This window comes from Mobula hypostoma, chromosome 9 (assembly GCF_963921235.1).
Source record: "Mobula hypostoma chromosome 9, sMobHyp1.1, whole genome shotgun sequence".
NCBI classification, from domain to species: domain Eukaryota; kingdom Metazoa; phylum Chordata; class Chondrichthyes; order Myliobatiformes; family Myliobatidae; genus Mobula; species Mobula hypostoma.
The window spans coordinates 55,285,837-55,301,129 of record NC_086105.1 but is presented as its reverse complement, the minus strand read 5'-3'; the positions used below and the strand labels follow the sequence as shown (position 1 = coordinate 55,301,129).

The 15,293-nt window shown below is 40.6% G+C and overlaps 1 protein-coding gene and 1 long non-coding RNA gene across 4 annotated transcripts in view; one reads left to right on the top strand and one right to left on the bottom strand.

Annotated features, from left to right (window-relative positions):
* LOC134351737 (uncharacterized) overlaps positions 1–15,293 on the bottom strand; it is a 58,125-nt gene that overhangs the window by 1,978 nt on the left and 40,854 nt on the right. Inside the window, exon 2 of the long non-coding RNA XR_010019246.1 lies at positions 8,380–8,601. This is a non-coding gene — a long non-coding RNA (uncharacterized LOC134351737). The remainder of the gene's footprint in view (positions 1–8,379; positions 8,602–15,293) is intronic.
* Positions 1–15,293, top strand: part of LOC134351735 (lysine-specific demethylase 7B-like) — an 88,303-nt gene that overhangs the window by 36,703 nt on the left and 36,307 nt on the right. For all 3 annotated transcript variants that reach the window (XR_010019245.1, XM_063058327.1, XM_063058328.1), the window contains exons 6-10: positions 504–690; positions 4,029–4,191; positions 6,079–6,166; positions 11,354–11,460; positions 12,220–12,311. Coding sequence is in view for 2 of the 3 variants with exons in the window: in XM_063058327.1 (XP_062914397.1) it covers positions 504–690; positions 4,029–4,191; positions 6,079–6,166; positions 11,354–11,460; positions 12,220–12,311 (637 nt within the window). In the remaining variant the exon portion in view is untranslated. The remainder of the gene's footprint in view (positions 1–503; positions 691–4,028; positions 4,192–6,078; positions 6,167–11,353; positions 11,461–12,219; positions 12,312–15,293) is intronic.

Here is a 15,293-nt window from a genome sequence, read left to right as displayed (position 1 = left end):
AAAACTATGTTATTTCCTAGAAGATATCAACAGAGGAATTCATCCAGAGTACAGTGGTGCATTCTTTTGATTGAGTGTAAGTGAACAAATCAGCACTGACACTGAATGCTGTTGTGGTTGGAGTGTATGTGAGGGTGACTAGGTTACTCTGTTACGGAACCAACAAGCTACAAAGGGTCCTGAGTGTTCCTTTCTCCAGGTATAGAGGCTGGAATCTAACAGTGGGCAGAACATTCAACTGTCTGTGGTCCTTCAGGCTTCACCGTGGCAGAGACTGGATCCCACAGAAGATCACTGGGCATGTCAGAACCCAAAGAATTATAGCGTAGGGGTTATCTTAATCTACAAAGAAGTTTGCTTTTATTTTGTCAGTTGTTGATGTGAGATGGAAAATTTCTGTTGAATTGCAGGATAAGGCATTGTTTGCTATTAGACTGATGTTAACTTCTGACAGTGAGTGATTTGTTACCCTACTGCTCATTTACTCTCTGGTGTGTATGCAGGATGTCAGATTTGGTGAGGGTTCCCGATATTGTTCAGAAGCTTTCGTGGGTGGAGAATTACTGGCCTGAAGATTCCATCTTTCCTAAGCCCTGCGTTCAGAAATACTGCCTGATGGGAATGGAGGATAGTTATACCGACTTCCACATCGACTTTGGGGGCACCTCTGTGTGGTACCATGTACTGTGGGTAAGAGGCTCTCTAGCTTGGACTATCTGTGAAATAAATAATGTTGCTACACCCAGCATCCCTTCCCTACCATTCCACTGTCTATGTCACCTTGTCCTCATTATCATCTTCCGACCTCACTCATTGTTCTTTCTTCCCCAGCCCTCTCACAGGCTTCAAAGTCACAATACGATTGTCTTCTACCCACCCCCCACCCCCAGCAACGTGTATGTAATTCTGTAACATTCTATCTCCTCCATTCCTAGACCATCTTGTCAACCTGCCTTTTGTCTCTTCACCTGATCACCCTCTGTACCCTGATATCAGCAATAGAAATGCCTGTACACAGTGCACCTCTTACAAAATCTTTTATAGCTCTTTATGGGGTACTTCATGCTAGTGTTGGCTCTGCAGGACGTTAAACTGGTGCATGTAAGCTCAATGGGGAGGAAGGTAACCCTATGGAACCTCAGCAATTCAGAGTGTTTCATTTTTTATATACTAAGGTATACATGCATTCTTAAAGCACTTGCTTAACTTGGAAATGTTGAAATTTCTGAAAAAAAATAGAGAAACCACCATTCAGACCAAGTTCTCTTCTCACTGCTGCCAATAAAAAAGAGGTACAAGAGCCTTGGGTCCCACACCACCAGGTCAGGAATAGTTATTACCCTTCAATCATCAGGCTCCTGAACCAGTGTGGATAACTTCACTCACCACCACTCCAAACTGATTCCACAACCTATAGACTCACTTTCAAGGATTCTACAACTCGTGTTCTCAGTGTTATGTATGTATTTATTAATTTATTATTTTGTTTTTACTTTACTTGTATTTGCACAATTTGGTGTCTTTGAACATTGGTTGTTTGTCCCTCTTGATGCACCTTTTGATTGATTCTGTTGTGTCTCTTCGTAGTTACTGTGAATGCTTGCAAGAAAGTGAATCTTAAGGTTGTATGTGGTGACATCAGATGCCTTAAATAATATGGTGACATGTATGTACTTAGATAATAAGTAAATATTACTTTTGAGTGGAGATTTGGAATAGGTTTCCTAACTAGGAGATAGTGTTGGTGTCATTACACTCACTGGAGTCATCAGCTCACTATATATGTTTTACTGGAGAGAAACAGCCGTTGCTTTGGGTGCTCACCTCTATTCATAATAGAGTACTCAACTTCGATAGTCAAAGCTTATGGCCCGAATTGAAGGAACTGCTTTGCTCAAACAAATGAAATCTATGATCATGGGGAGATACCTGATGATTTAAATAAATCAGTGTTCATCACACTTCCAAAGAAAGAGGGAGCAACAGAATGTGAGTTACATCGTACAATAAGTCTGATGAGCCACGTGGCAAAAATTATTCTCAGAGTAATCATGATGAGAGCAAGACGCTGTATAAAACCAGAAATCAGTAAAGAACAATGCGGCTTTGTGGAAAACACTGGAACCAGAAATGCAATTTTCGTGCTACGGATGATCTGTGAATGAGCCATCCAGGTACAAAAAGACATCTACCTATGTTTCATTGACTATACAAAAGCTTTTGACACTGTCAGACAGTAAGATCTTCTGGAAATGCTTCAAGATCTTGACATAGATGGGAAAGATATATGTTTCTTAAGAAACTTGTACTGGGACCAGACAGCATCCATCAGAATAGAAGGAGAAGTGAGTGAGTATGTAAATATCATGAGAGGAGTCAGGCAAGGTTGTGTCTTTTTGCCAGACTTATTCAACCTGTATAGTGAAAATATCTTGAGAAGTATCAAAGACATCAAAGGATTCACAATTGGAGGCCATAATATAAATAACATCAGATATACTGATGACATCGTACTAATAGCTGTCTCAGAAACAAAACTTCAAGAACTACTCACTATAGTGGCAGCAGAAAGTAATCACAGAGGCCTCTCAATCAACACCAAGACAGAAAGCATGGTCATCTCCAGAAAGACAAACATCCCACAATGTGCGATCAAGATCGGAAATACAAATATCAAACAAGTCAACAAATTTAAGTACCTTGGCAGCCTCATAACAAGTAATGGCAGGTACGACACAGATATCATATACAGAATAGCAATGGCGAAAGAAGCTTTCCAAAAAATGAAGACCATATTAACAGACAGAAAGATGAGCACGTACACTAAAAACAGAATACTGCAGTGCTACATTTATTCTATGCTGACTTATGGAAGTGAATGCTGGACCATTTCTCCAGCAATGGAAAAGAGACTAGAAGCAGCTGAATTATGGTTCTACAGGAGAATGTTAAAAATATCATGGACCACACACACATCAAGTGAAGAAGTTTTCAGAAGAGCCCAAGCAGTTCGATCACTCATACCAACAATAAGAGAAAGACAACTCGGATTCCTAGGACACGTCATGTGGAAAGATGAACTAACAAAACTCATACTCTCTGGAAAGATTGATGAGAGTAAACCTAGAGGAAGACCTCGGCTTATGTACATCAAAAGCATAGCCAGGTGGCTACATATCGAGGAAACGGAAGTCATCCAAAAAACGAAGGATAGATCTATATGGAAAACCATGGTCACCAAAGTCCGCATCGGATATGGTACCTAGACAGACAGACAGCTTTGCTCACCTTTTTTCTTTCACAAGATACTGAATGGTAATGTTAGTACCCCATAGCAGCACACACACAAATTCGTGCTGACTTTGAAAATTTGGAACGTTATAAAAGGTCAACAGATAAAATGCTGGAAAAGTTCAGCAGGTCAGGTAACATCTATAGAGAGGAATAAGCAGTTGATGTTTTGGGCCTAGACCCTTTATAAGGAAGAGGGCAGAAGCCAGAGTAAGAAGGTTGGAGAGCAAAAGCTGGCTGATGATCGGTGAGACCAGGTGAAGGGGGGGGGGGGGAGAGATTAAATTATAGGAGGAAAAGGTAAAAGGCCGAAGAAGGAGGAATCTTGTAGGGCAAGAGAATGGACCGGAGGAGAGGTGAAGGAGCAGGGGCACTAGAGGGAGGTGATCGGCAGGAGAGGAGCAGAGAAGGGGGTAAGGGGGGAATCAGAATGGGGAATGGAAAAAGAGGGGAGAGAAATTATTGGAGGTTAGAGAAATCAGTGTTCATGGTGTCAGGTTGGAGGCTACCGGGGTGGAATATGAGGTGTTAGCATGATAAAAGGTGAAGATTTTCCACAAATATTCCAGTTCACATGAGAGAGATTCCAGTTGTAGAGCACTAGCAGCAAGTTGGTGTCAACAATTGTTTGATGGGGTCATTGTAGTGGTGATGGGGTACTACCGTGTGGGACAATTTGAGTAACTCTTCTTATTTAAAGATTTGTATTAAAGCACAAAAAAATCTCTTCCATGCAGGGTGAAAAACACTTCTACTTGATAAGGCCTACCAATGCCAATCTTGCACTTTATGAAAGTTGGAGCAGTTCTGTCAACCAGAGTGAGACTTTCTTTGGAGACCAAGTGGACCGATGCTACAAATGTGTACTGCAACAGGGGCAGACACTTCTCATTCCCACAGGTATGGTGTAAAGATAACACAAGATTTCCATCTGGTCCCATACTTTGTTACATTTGGCAGTACATAGCTTACCTGTTTACCTGAGAACAAGAGCAGGCTATTTAATTTTTTGTGTCTACCATTCAATAAGATCATTGCAGATTTTTAACCCAATTCAACCCAAGATATTTCAGACTTCAAAATTAAAAGAATTTTCTCAAAGATTTAAAGTTTGGCTTTATTTGTCACATGCACATCAAAATGTACAGTGAAATGTGTCGTTTGCGTCAACGGCCAACAAGGTGTGCTAGAGGCATATCGCAAGTGTATCGCACTGTGGGCACCAACATAGTGTGCCCACAACTCATTAATCCTAATCTGTACATCTTTGGAATGTGGGAGAAAGCCATAGGAAACTCAACTAGTTACCAGGAGAATATACAAATCTCCTTACAGACAGTGGCGGGAATTGAACCCTGATCTGCTGGCGCTGTAAAGCGATGTGCTAACCACTGCACTATCATGTTACTCCTAAGTTGACATCAGCTTCTGTTTGCTATCTATTTGTAAGAATTTTCCCTAACTTGGCACTGAAAGGTGTGGCTTTGGAGTGAATGGAAGAGTCTACATTCCGATTGGTGAAAAACTGGAAACAGTGGAGTGGCATATAGAGATTTGTATATCAATAATTCAGTTTGAAGTCAATTCTGCTTGTATTTCACCACTGAGCAAGTGGTCTGTTCCAATTTTTTTTTTGGTCTTGCAAATGGATATTTGCCAATGCTGAAAATCATTTGCTGTAATTTTACCCCATTATTGCCCCATTCTTCAGGCTATTAGAGTCATAGAATGGTAAGGAGACCGAAGGTGCTTGCTCTATTGCTAGCCACTGAGTGCAAGGAAGATGTTATCTTTTCCTGCAGTCATCCAAGTTTTTCTGCTTTCAAAATTTTCCAAGGCTGTGCCTCTGCAGTGCATTGAAGTGCCTGTTGTGAATGGTCTGAGGCAGGGATCATTGCTGCCTTGTTGACCACGAGTTTAATGCTGGGTTTAAGGTTGTGGTAGTCAAATGTATTCCTTTAGCCTAAGGCTTTGCTGGCACACTGTACGTGGGGGTGATGTATCTATTTGAGGAAAAGTGACTTGACATTTGGAAAGGGTGTGCTCCCCACTCTTTCCAAAGGATGGTTAGGATCATAGTTTCATATGGCAGAAGTAGAATAGTAATGAATTTCTGAGACAGCTGAATTAATGAAGGATTCTCTATAGCCATTCTTGACACAATCCCTCTATTACCAATTTGCACACTCCTCTAGGATCCTGATCTCAGCCAACTCAAGTAACTCCTGCATTGATTGTACCCTTCCTTTTCATCTCTGGGACATGCCTTCTCCACATACCACTTCTACAACATGTTAATTTCTGTAAGCGTCTCAGCTGAGTCGTTTGCAAAGTGGCAGATGGATAAAGGTGAAAGATTCTGCTGATGCTGCGAATCTGGAATAACACACAAAATGCAGCAGGTCAAGGTGGCATCTGTGGAGAGGAATAAACAAATGGTGCTTTGGGCTGAGACCCTTCGTTGAGACTATCAGGATAAAGGCAGTGTCCATCACTTAAAGCATTAATACACACTTTACAAGTTTGCCTTGAGTCACAAGAACAAGAGCAATAATGGGGAACCACAGGGCATAATTTTTATCTTCCTGATCTGTTGCACTGTTTGCACATTAACTTTATGGTTTGTGTACAAGGATAATAGAGCTCCTCTATACAAATACTTTCCATATGTTTTCAGCAATAAAGTCCACTTTTACTTTTGATAACCCCACCCACTTTGGGCATTATCCTGTGACTCAGCTGGCTTTAGTTTGCTTGCACAGCTCACCCAGATGTCTTGCTTTTAAGGCTGGATCCACGCTGTCCTAACATCCAAGGATTGTATGGCTTTCGGTGGAAACTTTCTGCATAACCTCAACATTGGAACACAACTCAGGTTAGTTGCCACTTTCAATGTCTTGTTCTATTCCAGAGCTGCCTCCTCTCTCCTACATCCAATGCCATATCAGATCAACTGATTAGAGCCATGGAACACTAAGGCATAGAAACAGGCCCTTTGGCCCATCTACTCCATGCTAACTTATTTTTCTGCCCAATCTCATCAACCTGCACCTGGACCTTGGCCCTCTTTGCTCTTCACATTGTGCATCTATCCATAGAACATTGCACAGGAACTGGTCCTTCAGCCCACACTGTTATCTGGTGCTGCAATTGTACATGAATGGAGGGATATGGACTTGTGTAGGTAAAACAGACTAGTTTAATAGGCTTTTAACTACTAGTTCAATTAGTTTGCTATAGCATCACTGGCCAAAGGCCCTGTTCTTCTGCTGTACTGTTCTTTTTCTGTGATAGATCTTTTCATGTTTCAGTAGTTCCATTTTAATATCAGAGAATATAAACAATGTACAGCCTGAAATTCTTGCTGTTCACTGACATCCATGAAAACAGAAGGGCACCTCAAAGAATGAATGATGTTAAAAACATTAGAACCCCAAAGCCCCCCACTACTTACACCTCTCATGCACAATCATCCCCCCACGTACTACAGCAAAAAGCACTAAAACCCACCAAGCAAGCGATAGCAAAGCCCCCAAGAGAGGCCATGATCTGCAGTACAACAAAAGCTATTCAATCATCTGACAATTTGACCTACCACCGATTTGTTCTCTCTCTCTCCCTAATAAAGGGGCAGAGAGGTGTCACACAGTGAGCAACTCGTTCATTGTGATGTTAAGGACTGCCGCATTGCTTTTTTTCCCCCTGAGATCTCCTACTCGAGAATTGGCAGCAAACTTTCCCCACCAGCGAGAGAGCAGTTCGCTGAGTACACAGCCCTCTGACAGCTGATCCGCTGTTCCCGATATTCTGTTTTCTCCCGTGGCGTTTCATTTGGTGACACCAGCGTAGAATCGGCTCATCCACAGGATCACAAAGCCTCAATATCCCGAAGGCGTGCTTGTCTTCTAGGCTGCACCCTTAGGATATTGAAAAACGGCCGGTCGGTCCCAGATGCCATAAAGAACCGCAGTTTGAGTGCAGCTGCAGGTCAAGGGCACTGACAGAACCCCATCTACCTTGAAAAGGGGAAAAAAAAGACATCTAACAGTAGAAGTTAAGCTGTTTCCGCAGATGAGCTTGAAGAAGCTGCTCTCTAGCACCATTGTAGCTGTGCGTCCCAGATGAGTTGTTCTTTATCAAAATTGAAACACTGGTGGGGAGTGCTGGATATAGCCGAGTCCATCATAGAAAAAGCCTTTCCACAGTTGAACACCTCTACAAGGAGCACTGTCGCAAGAAAACAGCATCCATCATCAAGGATCCATCAGAGAGAAGTACAGGTGCCATTGGTCCATACCGCCAGGTTCAGGAATAGTTATTACCCTTCACCCATCAGGCTCCTGAATGAGCATGGATAACTTCACTCACCTCAATACTGAACTGAACATAACTTATGGTCTCACTTTCAAGGACTGTCAGGATTCTCAGTATTATTTATTTACCTATTATTGATTTTTTTTGTATTTGTGCAGTTTGTCATCCTTTGCACTTTGGTGCTTGTCCGTCTTTGTGTGTAGTATTTCTTTGTTCTCCTGTGAATACCTGCAGGAAATCAATTTCAGGGTGACATACATATTTTGATAATAAATTTACTTTGAGTTTGAAGTTTGATGGAAGGTTCTCTGGGTACATTTCCTATTTACTTTCTGTTTCCAGTCTCATCAGCCTGTTGAAAATTGTCACACACTTTGATCTTCCAGTTATCATATCTTGCCCACTTTGTACGATGTAGTGCTGTGCTAATCCTTCGCTGCAGCTCAAAGCTCAGAGTGCATTTTGTGTGGTCCTATTGTTGGACAGTATACAGGTTCCTCGAGAGCAGTGCTTGCGTCTTTCAGTTATTTTCATTTCAGTGTATGTCCTGTTTCCTTGCTGCCAGTGCAGTGGCTCTTCAGACGACAAGTTTGCTGTTGCAAAGTAAAATGCACGGTGATTTCATGTGAACATTCGTCTTTGTGCTGATTGGAGTTTTATTATTCTATCTATTCTATCTCTCCCCTGTGTTTTATTGCAATTTTGAATTACTTCTCTGAGCACTGGTGTGTAACATCCTTTAATTTATCTGTAGCTCTTAACAGTTCTACTTACCTTATAACTGTTGTGTGAAATTTATCATGTCCTCATTACTTGCGGAGGCACCTTGGTGACCTGCACGTAGTTAAGGATTATTTTCGCTGTGTCGTGGAGTCGAGTTGTTCTGCATTCTCCCTCCTGTGGTTTTCCCCAGGAACTTGTGCTTTCCAAAATCCATCCAAGATTTTGTACAGTTGAATGTGGAACATCATCTGTAGTGTCAATGTCCTGGTGGGGCTGTTTATAAATTTGAGATCTTTGATTATAATCTTGCATGGCATCAGTGCTTTTAAAAAACAGTCAATGTTATTTCCCAATGCAAAGTTAATACCAGTTGGTATTATGGTGACAGTTTACAACAGATTTTAAATTATATTACCTGTACTAGGTTAAACTTTAGACCATAAGACATATGAGCAGAATTAGGCCATTTGGCCCATCAAGACCACTACCCACTCTGCAAAGTGCCTTTTCCAAAAGCTCTGTTCTGGAACACATTAAAGGGCTATTAAAACAAAATCCTCATGCCATCTTAAAAGTTTCTTCCCCAGGCAGGTAACCTGATCAACCATTCTAATTAGCTGCCTTCATTTATTACCCCCATCACTGTACTGCACTGTAAACACTTTAAACAAGTTTTTATAATGCTGTTTACATTATAAATACATACTGGTATTTATGTGTTTATGCACATTTTATAGCATCTCTGTACTTAACCTCTAATTTTATTTTCTATGTTATTTTTTATATAAGAATAATACCACATCAAATTCCTAATACATGTAAATGCATAAGGCAAGTAAAGTAAATTCTCGATGACCGAGTCTGCTCCACCATTCGATCACAGCTGATCTGTTTTCCCCATCGGCCCCTTTCTTCTGCGTAAACATATCCAAGTGAGACCCAAAGGAGAAGCTATATTACTGTCAGCGTCAATTCCCCCTCTAAATTGAAATTGGTGGTTAGCGTTCAAGACGGTGATATTTTGACAGTAAGGGAATTGAGAGGAATGACAATGGGAGAGGAAGATGCAACCGAGCTAAAACATGAGCCATGGTCTTGGAGAACAGTGGAGCAGCTGTGATGTTTCTGATGTTCGTGTTCACCCTCCTGAAGGTGTTATTGGTTTTTCTGAAGCTGTTGTTGCTAAGGTTCTGCTAATAATGCGAAAAGCATGTTTTCCCTTTTGGACTGATCAGATAAATCTAATGTTTTTTTTATCAATAATGCCATTCCAATGTACTTCATAAAACATGTACTTTTGTTGAACTGTCACTTAGCTATGAATGGTCTGGTCTGTACATTGTTAAGAACAGTTGTGTCTGCTGGATCTGCTGTGCAAATGCCTTGGCATTTTAAATCGTAGGCTCTTAATCTTGAACTTGGCTGTCAAACAGTCACCTATTAAATAACAAAAAATGAATAAACAATGTAAATCAATAAACAACTAATAAAAGTTGGAAAAGGGCATTTTTATATAGTAGAAAAGGTGAGGAGAAGAGAGAAAAGGGAATATCCTATGGGGAGACAAAGACTAAGTGGTTGCGGCTTTGGATGAGGGAGAGTAGTTGGACTTGTTAATCATAGCTGATTCAGAGTTGTAAATGGAAGACAGTGGGAGCAACAGAGGAGAGAAAGAAGTGCTTGAACTGATGTGAAATTTCACAATTGATGGAAATGCCAACAGTTCAGGACAAAGTAAAATCTGTGGAGAGAGAAAGGTTGAACACAGCTGTGACTATCATGAAAACCAGCCTTGCCTTCATTGACACATCTGCTGCCTCAGGAATGCAGGCACTGTAATCAAGGACCTTTTCCATCCCAGTCATCTCTTCCTCTTCCATTAGGCAGAAGGTACTAAATAAAGCTTGAGAGCACGTACCACTGAGCTCAAGGACAACTTCTATCCCACTTTATAAAACTCTTAAACAATAAAGCTGAAGTCTTGACCTCTTAGTCTCCTATGTCGTGGCCCTTGGCTGTGACTGTCACCACTACACTTTCTGTGTAACTGTAACACTAAATCCATATTCTGTTACTCTTTTCCTTTCGTTCTTCCTTGATGTACTTGTGTCTAGAATAATCTGGATGGACGGAATGCAAACTAAAATTTTTTACTGTGACAGTAATAAAACGAATTCTCACTCATCTCCCTTTTTACACTTTTGGTGTGATTACTCCACCTGCATCATTATTTGTGATGTTCATCTCTGTTCTACAGCCTTCCCCTTCCCCTTCTCTGCATGTTATTAAACTATTCCTAGTTCTGAAAGTTAATCAGTTTGAAATGTTGACTATTTCTGTCTCCAGTATTTCCTGTTGTTTCAGATTTTCAACCTTTGCCTTTTGAGCTTGTACCTTTGTTCTAGCCACCAATCCTCATTCCCACCACACACATTCCTCCCTGCCCAGCCACGTACAGACACTCCTGACTGTAATTCTCCCTGAAGACTGGTTGTTTTGACACTTGGTTGACGTTGCATGATGAGATGGACACTTTCTGCAATTCTGCAGTGAGGAGCAACTGCTTTTTAAAGTTCAAAACAAATTTATTATTAAAGTACATACATCTCACCATATATAACCTGAGATTCATTTTCTTGTGGGCGTTCAAGTAAATACAAAGAATCACAATTGAGTCAATGAAAAACTACATACAGCAAGATGGACGGTGTGCAAAAGACAACAAATTGCCGATACAAGAGAACAAAACAAAATAAATAATAATCAGTAAGAATATAATATGAAAGTCCTTAAAAATCAATATCAATGGATACTTTCAAGATTAATGCATTGATGTCAGTCTATCACGGAACCTTCAAACTCCTCCCAGCATAAATACACTCGAGCATTCATAGCAGCATTCTGGTTCTGTGGTATTTGAATGGGCTGATGTACAAGCTTGTTCTTCCACTTTATCCATTCCAGAGCGACCTGCAGTGATCTGTACAATAGAATAATATTTCTCACTCTTACTTTTTAATTCTAGGATATATGAGATGGAGAAGCGATTAAAGACTCCAGAGCTTTTCAAGTTTCCGTACTTTGAGGCGATGTGTTGGTATGTGGCAAATAGCCTTCGAGAAACTCTAAAAGGTAGGGGAAGCAAATGGGAATCGAGCGGTTGCATGTTCTGTTTAGTCTGGTGACACAACAACTGATAAGATACTTGTAGTCTGTTCTAATTGTGAAATCACGAGAAGCCTTTATTTCTACTCCACAGTAATAGCATCATTTCCAACAAAGCCGGGTGAATTTTAGATGGGCCAATCAACTGTTAAAAATGATGACAACCAAAATTCTTTCTCATGTTCCTGTTTGTTCATTATGTTTGATGAATAGGGCAGTGTGGAGGAGTGCATAGAGGTGATGATAGGGCTAATTGCCACTGGTATTCGTATGGAACCTTACCACATTAAATTGTGAAATACTTGCATGATAAAGAGCTTGAAGGTTTCGTGGGATCTGAAGTTTTAGAAATAGGGTCAAAGATTCAGTAGTAAAAAGAAATGCTAAACATAAATTCATTGCTTAGGTCACAGCACTGTTGACCCTAATTTTGCTAATTTGGCAAGAATTGGAAAGTCTCAAGAGATATTCACTAAGACAGTACTGTTGATTGAGGGTGGGATTTCTCCAGTTATTGCATTTATAGAACCTGGGTTATCTTTTGTTAGAATAAATAGATTAAACAACCTGAGGGATTTACAATTGTAAGGATTTAATCCTTAATATTTGTATAAACTCTGTAATTTATATTGAATCTTCGCTTCAAATTTTCCTTTGTTTAACCATGATTGACTTCAGTGGACTTTGTGAATTAAAGTTGAATTACAGTTTTGTTTCTTTGCTCAGAAATGAGGGAAGACGGCTGCCAGCCACAAGAGTACCTAGTGCAAGGAGTCAAGTCGCTCATCCCTTCACTTAAATGCTGGATTCAGAAGGAGGTAATAGCTTTTATAAACACATTTTCAATCTTTTGATTCTTCAGGGATGAGATTTTCAATAGACTGTTTCCATATAAATTCCCATGTAAATTTGCCTTGATGACTCCCATGTAAAGACTTGAGCTTCATCAGGTATTAGAAGGCTGATTGAAATAAAAACTAGTAGGATGAAGCTGGCTGTGAAGTTCCGTGGAGATGTTGTAGTGCTAGGTCTCATCAAACAGAAGGTGTGCCAGTTTAATGCTGTATTTCACAATCAGCTTTATTATCACTATCACTGACCAATTTCCCCCGGGATCAATAAAGTATGACTATGACATACCGTGAAATTTGTTGTTTTGCGGCAGCCGTAAAGTACGAGATATTCAGTAAAATTACTATAAGTTAAAATAGTGGAGAAGAAGCTGTTGTTAAAATACTGAGTGTGGGTCTTCAGGCTCCTGTACCATCTCTTTCCTGATGTAGTAATGAGAATAGAGTGGGTCCCCAATGGTTGGAGCCTTTAATGATGGATATACTTTCTTGAAGGCATCCTTGATGGAGCGGAGGGTCGTGTCCACGATGGGGCTGGCTGAGTCTATAATCCGCTGCAGCCTCTTGCAATCCTTTGCATTAGAGGCTTCGTATGCTTCAAAGGAGGCACCTCCAACATAACAGCATTTCCTTGGTTCTGCACTGTGTATTCAAATATGGGATTCTAGTCTGGTTTGAGTTGATCAATAGAATACAGAATGACTAAATGAGAACTCTGTGTGTAGTCTCAAATTGCTTTCCCTCATTAACTGAAAACTATAATTTAATTGAGTTTAATGTATTTAACATAGGATAACTTTTCTCTATCGACCCTTATCAGCAGATCCTTCCAGTTTGGTAGGCATTTAAAAGTGGGTGTCACAGGGATCAGGATTTGGCCCTCAGTTATCACAATTTGCATGAATAATGAGTGCGTTACTGTCTTTATCCCATTTAGTTGTGGAAATGGCTGGGAAAATAAACTATGACGATGGAAAGAATTTGAAATATTATTAACAATAAGTGTGCATGAAGGTGAAGAATTTTTAAAAAGTGCTTTATGAACATAGTCAATACTGAGTTTTAAATCTTTTGTGCGCTGCTTCATGACATGCAGGACTAAGGCTTGTTGGCCTTCATTTTAAAGGGTTGAAATGCAAGACCAAGCCCTGCTGTGATTGTAGCAACACACATCAAAGTTGCTGGTGAACGCAGCAGGCCAAGCAGCATCTATAGGAAGAGGCGCAGTCGACGTTTCAGGCCGAGACCCTTCGTCAGGACTAACTGAAGGAAGAGTGAGTCCTTCAGTTAGTCCTGACGAAGGGTCTCGGCCTGAAACGTCGACTGCGCCTCTTCCTATAGATGCTGCTTGGCCTGCTGCGTTCACCAGCAACTTTGATGTGTGTTGCTTGAATTTCCAGCATCTGCAGAATTCCTGTTGCCTGCTGTGATTGTATAGTCTTTGTACCCATGCAAGGATATACTTGGAATCGGAGCAGTGGAGATCTTCTCGATTGATCTCTGGGAATGGGGGTTTGTCCTGTAGGAAAAAAAAATTCCGTAGTCCTCATTTCAGGATCATTTGCTGGGTGTGAGCACTTATGGTAAGGCCAGTACTTACACTCTATGGCTAAATTGCCTTGGGGAAGGTGGTGACCTACCACCTTGATGTACCACTGTTCTTCTAGTGAAGGTTATTGAGCAATGCTGTTAGGTGAGGAGCTCAGTGGCAATGAAATAATGCTGACATGTTTTCAAGTTTGGTATCTGACTTGGTGAGAATCCTATAGATATTTATTTACCATATACCTGTTGCCCCTTGACCTCATTGATAGTGGAGGTGGCTGGTTTGGGGGTGTTGATAGCATAATCCAGTCTTTTTTATAGGTTGCCAAGGTGCATCAGTGAAAAATGATTGATGGTATATCACAAGGACTGGTGTGAGAACCCCTTTCAGTGATAAATATTAAAGACTTGTGTGTAAATGTAGGAGGTACAGATATCAAGTTTACGAATGGCAGAAGTTGGTGGTGCTGTAGATAATCAGGAAGGTACTTATGGCTACAGCAGGATTTGGATCAGATGGAATGTTGGACAGGGTAATTGGCAGCTGGAATTTAATCCCAACAAGTGCAAGGTTTTACATTTTGGCAAGTCACATCAAGGTAGGACTAGTAAAAAATATAGATAATAAAGAATAAGGCACTGAACAATGTTGATGAGCAGAGGGACCTTGTGGTTCAAGTCCCTAGTTCCCTGAAAGAGGTGAAATAAATCAAAAGGGCAGTGAAGAAGGTAAGAGGCTCTTCTGCCTTCATAGGTTGGGGCATTGAAGTTGGGAAGTTGTGTTGCAACTTTGCAAAATACTGATTGCCACACTATAGGAAGGATATAATTGTGTTGGAGAGAATGCAGAGGAGGTTCATCAGGATAGTGCTGGATTTGAGGACTTTAGCAATGTGAACAGAATAGATAGGCTGGACTTGTCTTCCCTGAATCAGAATAGACTGCCTCTCCTGACTGAAGAACAACCTTTGTAGGTAAGGTAGAGAGCCACAGATGTAAAATCTTCTCCACCATAATAGGGGTATCAGAAACAAAAGAACATAGATTAAGATGAAGGAAAGCACTTTCAAAGGAGAGCTGAAAGATGGTTTCTGTTGTTGATAATCTGGAATTTGCTTCTGGAGATGGTGCTGGAACCAGATATGAATACTATGTTTAAAAGGCATTTAGATACAAAAGGACGTGCACTTAAACAGGCAGAATATAGAAAGATACGATCCCAGTGATAGCAGACAGGATTTGTGTAGTTAGGCATAAAGATCAGCATAAGAGTGCTGTGATCTTTGATGCTATGAATGTTTAGTATAGTTGATGGTGTGCTGTCAAGCAGATGGTTTTGAATGAAGCTCAAACAAGAATTTTCATGTTATGCAAGACAACACTATGTTGAGGATATTCTACGCA